This window comes from Lygodium microphyllum, chromosome 10, assembly GCF_053477565.2.
Source record: "Lygodium microphyllum isolate KBCC chromosome 10, Lygodium_microphyllum_v1.1.10, whole genome shotgun sequence".
NCBI lineage: Eukaryota > Viridiplantae > Streptophyta > Polypodiopsida > Schizaeales > Lygodiaceae > Lygodium > Lygodium microphyllum.
This window is the reverse complement of record NC_141144.1, coordinates 143,599,946-143,607,955: the sequence shown is the minus strand read 5'-3', so window position 1 is coordinate 143,607,955 and position 8,010 is coordinate 143,599,946. Positions and strand designations below refer to the sequence as shown.

Sequence of the window (8,010 nt, the reverse complement as noted above, 5' to 3'; positions counted from 1 at the left end):
AAGCTACACTGAACTCCAAGTCATAGTGCGGCAAACACTGACCAGTTTGATAAAAAAAAAAGGCTACATTAAGAACCCCCTAATGAGTTAAGTCTTAGAATAGCAAATACTGACCATCTTGATAGAATGAGTGGTGTTAAGACCCCGAAATGATTCAAGAAAACTACCCTTAGATTGCTGAGGAGGACAACAATCCATTAAGCGGGGGTGAGTGTAAGGGTGTGGGTTTTATAGCTATACCATAACGTTGGAGCCAGAAACACCTATATAAGGAGTAGTAGTCACTCAATCCCTGCTTGGGATGTGTTTTTACATGTGACTTCCTATGCTCAGTGGTGAACCCTGATATGTGCGACATCAAAGGGTGTAGTCTCAATGTTGTATCTTTCTATATCATGAATATAAAGGATTCCTTATTGATATATCGTGTGTGCCTTTCTGCTATGCCATTTTTGTCCTCATGAGAAGTTATGATTTGAAGTCCCGTGAAAGTTCATAAACCACCCTGCGCCACACAGGGCCCAAAATAAAACCTTCGTGTGATGTAAGCAAATCAAGACCCTCGTGTGACAGGACCCTTAGATGGAAGTCCGTAACTGTGGGTGTGCTTTGCACGCCTCTATTCTGCTCTATGCTGACGTTTGCCAAGTACCCATTTTCGCCTTATCCAATAATGTCTAAAGACTTCCTTACATTACAATTCATGTCTGAACTCCGTTCTTTTGTATCACTTCCTGTGGAGCTTTGAGGCAAAAGAGTGGTGGGGATGGGTTCTTCCAATCTTGGCTTCGCTGCAGATGGAGATGGCGTTTCAAGTCCAAGCATGAGGAGGGAGCTCTCTGTCGAAGATCTGTTTGCTCCCCTGAATCGTCTGGATATGAAACATCCCTTTCTTAATAAGAAGACTGTTTTAGCTTCCCCCTCTGTGGGCATGCCCATTCATGACAGACTTAGGGCTTCTGAGGATTTTGCAACCATGTCGCTGCCGGACTTGAACGCCGGTCCCAGTAAAGTCCTTGATCCAGTTGCCCCTGCTTCCGTAGACCGTCCTCCATCGTCCTCTGGTCGAAAAGGATCATCTCGGAGCAAAAGCCCTGCCAGCGGCAGTGACACTGGCCTTCATACCCAAGGAAACTCTACCTCTGATGAGGACCAGCAGGTAATCGATGACCGGAAACAACGCCGGATGTTGTCGAATCGGGAGTCTGCAAGGCGATCGAGGCTTCGGAAGCAGCAACACTTGGATGAGCTAAGGGCCCATGTTGCCCAGCTCAGGGCTCAGAACAGCCAGATGCTCAATAATCTCAATCTGGCATCACAGCATTTTGCGCAGTTGTCTGAGGAGAATAGGATGCTGCGAAGTGAAGCTATGGACTTAAGCCACCAGCTTCAGCGTCTGCATCACACCTTGGTAGGACAGCGAGCAAATGGGGTACGATTTGGGACGGACTCAGGGCAGGGAGCTCAAGCTCCTCTTTGCCAGGAGTTACGTCCACTGCCCCCTCTTTCATAAGTACAACGACTAGCTAATTGACATTGTTTGATTCATTGTGGCCTTACTACACCAAGAGCTGGAAGAACTCATAAACAAAGCATAGCTGGATAATAGCTGGATATCACTTTTGGTATTTCTGTCCAAGTTTTCTTGGGCTACTTTCCATTTGTAGAGAGATGGCTTCTGACCACCTAGTCAATGTACAGAAATTTTTATTGGGATCATACGGCAGTGATGACACTTGTCTGGTTTCAAGTTACGATACATTGATTGTTGGCTGACGTTTGGTAGTTTATCTAATTTGTATTTCTGTTGGGTCCATGAACTTTGAACAAACAATTCAAGGACAAGGATAACCGTTATAGATGATGACTCAACAAGTTCTGCACATAAATTGATCTTTGCAAGTGGAGGACATTTCAAGCAGGAATGTGCTATATCTTACTGTGGCAGTACATGGCAAAACTGATGATTGAGATTTCGAGTAGACTGCAGTGCTATTGGTGGTTGTGAGTTCTTTTGGTTTATCATAGTGCATGTTGGCTGTGAGTTGTGTGTAGGATGTGGTTCATAATGATGCATTTCCTTGTATTTCGTCATCAAGACAAAGTGCTTTTCCTCCATAATCCAATCCATGCAGGTGCTTGAGAAGGTTGCTTTTCAGCAGCCACAGACATTCAAACAGATCCCAAAGGTTGCTTTTCAGGAACTTCATGGAACTTAGTGCAGTTGATAGCCAACAGCATGTAAAGTAGCAGCAAAATCAGTGACACTAGCTGCTGCCCACTCAATGAGCCCATTGAGCTAACGTTGCTACCAGTGGGCTCAATGTCTGATGTAGGCAGTTCAGATGTTTGTGTTTCAGCAGCAACACACTGACAAACAGTTTTGAAGAGAATCCTAATAGGGAAGCAGTGACCTCACGAAGAAGTAAGGTGCATATGACAACCAGCAGCAAAATCAGCAACAAGGGGGACTGTGCTTCAAGAGTTGTAAACTCAAAGCCATTACCAGCTAAGTCTGCCAGATCTAGACAATGCACTAAATGCATCCAACGACATGCTTGAAACTGCCAACTGCAGCTGCTCTCACCCCAAGTAGCCTCCAGATTGGAAATATGCAGGCACCAGTGGCCACTTCAAACCCCCGATTGCCTCAAACCATTTCACTAAGCCCATGGAGAGAAAAGTAGAGGCACCAGAGGAAGTTGGAGGCTGCCAGACAGCTAGGAGAGGATTGAAAGCTGCTATGGCAGCATAGACACTACTTGCCTTGCTCTTCGACATCAAATGAGTGCATCAGGTTAATAAAACACAGCTGGAGGTGGAAAACGGAAGCTCAACATTGCTTGTGGCATAAAATGAAGCGTTAGAGAGCTGACCTGTCTGATAGAGAGTGCTTAACTATGAGATTCTAACGCATAATGGAGCCTGCACTAGCGGCATGGACCACTCTTCTGAAGCCCACCACCAACTACCTATGCTGAAGATCAGCAGGGGCCACTCACTTGAAATCTTTCTAATGAGAACACTATTGTCCTCAGAATCATCATCAATAGCTGGCCTTCACCTGTAGATGTAGCTGGTGGAGGCTCAACAGGTAGATGAGCCTTGAACAAAGTAGATCCTTTGTACAAGAGCTTTTAAGGCTATTGCGTATGACATGTGTGATTACATGAATCTGACATGATATCAATCATGGTAGGATGCCTCTTGACAGGCCTCTAAATCTGGTAGTGGATCTAAATAATGAGAACACTATTGCACCCAGAATCATCATCAGTAGCTGGCCGTCACCTGTAGATGTAGCTGGTGGAGGCTCAACAGGTAGATGAGCCGTGAACAAAGTAGATCCTTTGTACAAGAGCTCTTGAGGCTATTGCATATGACCTGTATAATTACATGAATCTGACATGATATCAATCATGGTAGGATGCCTCTAACTTTGGTAGTGGGTCTAAATATGGGTTGGAAGCTGCTACAATTTGCTGAACTGTCTGACCATATTCAAGGCTCCTCAGAGGCATCAACTACCTCCATAGAAGTCCATTGATACAACTGTCTCTGGTCAACTTTACAAGATATCAAGCATGTGGCTCCATCTAATATGCTGTCCATGTTAACCAATGTGACATGCAGGAACGTAGGATTGGGAGCAGCGTTGGGGATCGATCTTTGGGAGGGTGTCAGACTCCAATCTTAGTGGTTGATTTTCCAAGGGAATCTTGATGTTGGCAACTATGTTGCAAGTTGTGTGTACCAACCAACATCCATGTTTGCTTGGCCGCAAGTACCAAGTCACAATAGAACAATGCCACTGGCCATATTCAAAGCAGCAGTTTCTCTTGAGTAACATCTTGCCGTGAATGGGCTGCAGGCACCTTAAACAGCAACATTTCTGGGTGGGGCAGCAAGATGAGGCAATAAGAAAACCCTCTAATGGAAGCCCTAATGCTTCAGCTGGCAACAGAGACTTGGTCACATTTGACCCATGGACAACACAAGAAGGGCTTAACTGCAGGGGGGCACCAGAAAATTGGATACCCTTCAGTATTAGAAACTATGAGCAGCAGCTGGTGGCAGCACAACAGCATGAACAGCAAACCCAGACTTCACAGGCAGATGAATGCTAGAGGCCTATGCAGAGACTGTTCCTTTACTCCTTGTACAGCAGATGATTGGAGTAGACCATCAGCAGCAAACATTATCTGTAGCAAGAGCCGAGTAAGAGAATCGGACTTGTTAATAACAGCCACCTACTCCTTGTAGGAGTATCACTGAATAATGAATGTACAGGTCCCAAAGGCAATGGTCTAAGGGTTGAGACTTGGGCTCTTAAAGGTGACGTTGTGGGTTCAAGTCTTGATAGGTGCATCACTTGGTTGGACACCCTTTGTTCACATATTGTGTTTGTGAAAGCCTGGGCTATTGCCTACTTGAACACTCAAGCTATCCCACCTTCACATAGGAGCAATACCAGTGTGGCTCTTGCCCACTCTCTTGGCTAATATTTGGAGGTGAGGTCCTCCCCCTTAAGGGTATTTGGGTGTGTCTTACCTTCAAAAAAGTAACAGTGAAAATACAATAACCAATGGATGTCCAACTTGAGATTCTATGATGAATGGGAGTAGTTTGAAAGAATATTAGGTAAACACCCCAATCCCTCTTACTCATCCTTTCAACATTAGAAACACAAAGACATAGAAGGAAGACTTGGATGAAAATGAACATGAACTTCAACAATCAGCCCTTGTACTACAAATGTACAAGGGGAAGATATGGTCGATGTTGCTTTTAGGATTTAGTATAGAGAGGATTCCCATTGCAATAGGGAGGCAAGCTAAATAGGTTTTGGAAGAATGAAGACAAACTCAAGCTAGCTATACTATTGGGAAGACTGGTGGGGTATCAGACAATGTTGTGAACATCTGAGCTGAGTAAGGGAGGAGGTTCCACACTCAGCTGGATTGAAGGGTCTCATGACAAAGTGGGTTCACTAGCTTCAAGCTGTACACTAGATGTAGATGGCAACTCGTAAGGAGTAGAGTGGGTGATAGCAGGTCTATCGTCATGGGAGACAAGGAGCACTTGAGAACCAAAGTCCAGGGTAGGGTTTGTGGACTGATCAGATATAACCCCTCAGGTGTAATGTGGGTAGGTGTAGGCTGAGGAGGTCTTGAAGCCATGTGACAGTGGGTCACCATTGATTAGTGCGGGTACCTTGCTAGCATAGAGGAAGACCTCTTGCTCGTGGAAGTGCAAAAGTATCATTTTCTTATGTGTGCTTGGAGTCCCCAGGTAGGGAAGGGGGTTGAGTCTTGGGTGGACGACCCTTGGACTTTGAGTGACACTCGTAGTCAAAATGAGTATACTTTTGGCAATGCTGATAGTATTTATTATTCTTGGGGACATTTTGCCAACTCGATTTCAATCTTGAAGGGAAGTTACTTTGCTTCTTACAAGGTATCGAATCACACAAGCTTTAGAAGACTTATCATTAATGGGATACGATTTTGATGGCCATGACTTTGATTAATGAGACTTCAGCCCATCGATCCGCAGGTAAACTTAATTTGTGTTTGAGGCACTCTTGAGCCTCTATGGTTGAACCCTTAATGGCTCAACTCTTTTGGGAACTCATCTCAAGCAATGATTCATGCCTAATTGGCCTCGATCGATAGAGGACTCGAGAGTAGTACTTCTTAGAGATTAAAATACGATCCAATCATTCAAATTGCCATGTAGTGTTACTATTTTGGGTCAACATTTGAATGCTTCTGGGTTAGAACTTGGCAATCCCTTGAATCTATACTCGAGTTTTGGTTTGGTGGGGGTGCTTTGACATTAAGGTTGTCTGCTTTCCCAAACTTTCTCTTGCCACTCCTTCTCATGCCCTCTAACCTCTTTAAGGCATAGCATGCTAGCACATGGAGAGCTCTAGCATGGGTTCTCTCGAGCTAAAATGATTGCATTATGTGTATAGCTCCGTGTCTTTGTCATAATCTCATTTGTGCTCGAATGCTGACTTGAACTTGTACTATGTACAACTACTACACTATGGTGTAGGGTTACTCTAGTATTGGACAAACCACTTGAAGAAATCAAGATTATATTGTATCGTAGCATAGACATCGAGGATTTGTGGCATCGTGAGAGTAGTTGTGTCAGATATTTAAGGACATCTTGTAGCACATCTCCTTGACCCAATTTGCTAGCAACATGTAACGCTTCCACTGTGAGAGGTGTTGTGGGATTGATTTTTTCACTTTGACATCTCGTACAATTGCAAGCACTTGGAGGGATGTGGGGTTGACATATGTTTGGTCACATGTGGAGGTCTTGATGGCTCTTCTTTGCTCAAAGGTGATCATTTTCTAGCATCCAATTTTCAATATGGAAGGATGGGATGATTAGAAGTTGATTGGCTGTGGTTGAGATGATTCTTAACGATTCATCCATGACTATGGGGTACTATGTAGATGTATTCGTGTAATTCTCACATTACCAATAACACCAAAAGTGACTCATGCTCCTCTAGTAGAATATGCACATCAACTCAAATGTAAGCAGGAGCAAGGGCCTTAATCATAGCATCAAGCTCTCAAGATTGTTGAATTATGTTTTAATCTTCTCCTTGAGTTGTTTCTTGGGCAATTTCCATGATGCATCTAGTGATCAATTCAGGTTTTAAGAACATACGAAATTCTAGTAAAGAGGAGCTCCTCTTGACAAGAGCCAAGTCAATGATATTCTCAAGATTAGCATGCACATCTTGTTTCATTGAGGTGCCAAGGGTTTGGCTCTGAGTGGAGTTGATTGTTAGGCTACATGCGCTCAACATATTTGGGATGTTTGGACACACTCTTATTATTTTAAGAGCTTCGACCAGTTAGTTAGCAACTACCTTTCACATATCCTCTTGCATACAAATGCAAGATTTGTTTGCAGTCAACGCACAAAGCATACCCTCAACAATGAAAGATGATCGTAGCACACTCCACAATCCAAGATGCACCTCCTATATTCTCAAACCCTCTACGGCCTTCATTATGCTAGAAGCGAGCATGGTAAGGCATGAGAGAGCATGGGAAGAGATGGAGGCTTCAACCTCTTGATCCCTCACCCTCACTCACACTCTTGCTCTCAATTCACCTCTCTCTCACACAATGCAAAAGTAAGAAGGCATGAACCAAAAGCTAGCACACACATGAATATCCTTTTCCATTCTTTTTTAACTTTTTTAATATAAAAGACTAGTGTTAGGGTTTTTCCAATACCCTCGTGTATCCTACCCATGTCTTGGACCAAAGAGTGGTCTTTCTCCCCTTCCATGCACTTAAATTCATATTCCTGTGTAGAGTGCTACCAATTTGAGGGTTTTATGTCATTCTCTTTCTTGATGTCTTCATGTCTTCAAACTGGTTAACATTTGTCCCCCTCCTAGTGGAGTACTAGTTTCATGGCACATATGCTAAATGAGCATGATGTGGTTAGCGAGAAGTGCTAAGCCATTTGATGAAGAGATCTTGGAGGGCTAAAATTTTTTAATAGTATAAAGGAAATATGAAACATGTGTTGAAGAGGAAAATGGTGGTTGTTGGAGGCGAGAAAGTCGTAGAAAGTAGGAAGTTTGGCCCATTGATATCGATGATTCTTTATACGCTCCATGTACTTGTCATGGTGCTCTCCTTGAGGATGTGACTACCTATCCTAGTGATGTGAGGTGCTTATGTAATGTAATTGGGAGATGGGTCGAGTTCCAAGTAAACTTGGAGTATTTTCCCACACTTAAGGACCCGATTTGTGAGAGGTTAGTGTGGTATGCTATCCCTAGGGTGACAAGTTTGCCGAACAAGCTTGGGATGTCCTATCGTTGATCGGATTTGAGGTTATGATGTGGCGGAGTGGGCTAGGGTGGCCCCTAGGTGTTGTGAGAGTGTCATGTGCTTCTTTCTTTTTCTTTCCTTATTTTTATTTTTTAAAATTTTTGGAATAATTTTGATAGGCATCTTCACT

The 8,010-nt window shown here is 43.6% G+C and overlaps 1 protein-coding gene across 1 annotated transcript; it reads left to right on the top strand.

The window, feature by feature from the left end:
- Nucleotides 1-683: 683 nt before the first annotated feature.
- Nucleotides 684-1,716, top strand: LOC148030645 (bZIP transcription factor 44-like). Its single transcript, XM_087686994.1, has one exon. The coding sequence runs from the start codon at nucleotides 767-769 to the stop codon at nucleotides 1,511-1,513; it is 747 nt and encodes a 248-aa protein (XP_087543120.1). The 5' UTR covers nucleotides 684-766; the 3' UTR covers nucleotides 1,514-1,716.
- Nucleotides 1,717-8,010: the final 6,294 nt, after the last annotated feature.

Excerpts from the sequence above, each read along its gene's own strand:
- LOC148030645 (XM_087686994.1), top strand. The coding sequence starts at position 767 with ATGGGTTCTTCCAATCTTGGCTTCGCTGCAGATGGAGATGGCGTTTCA.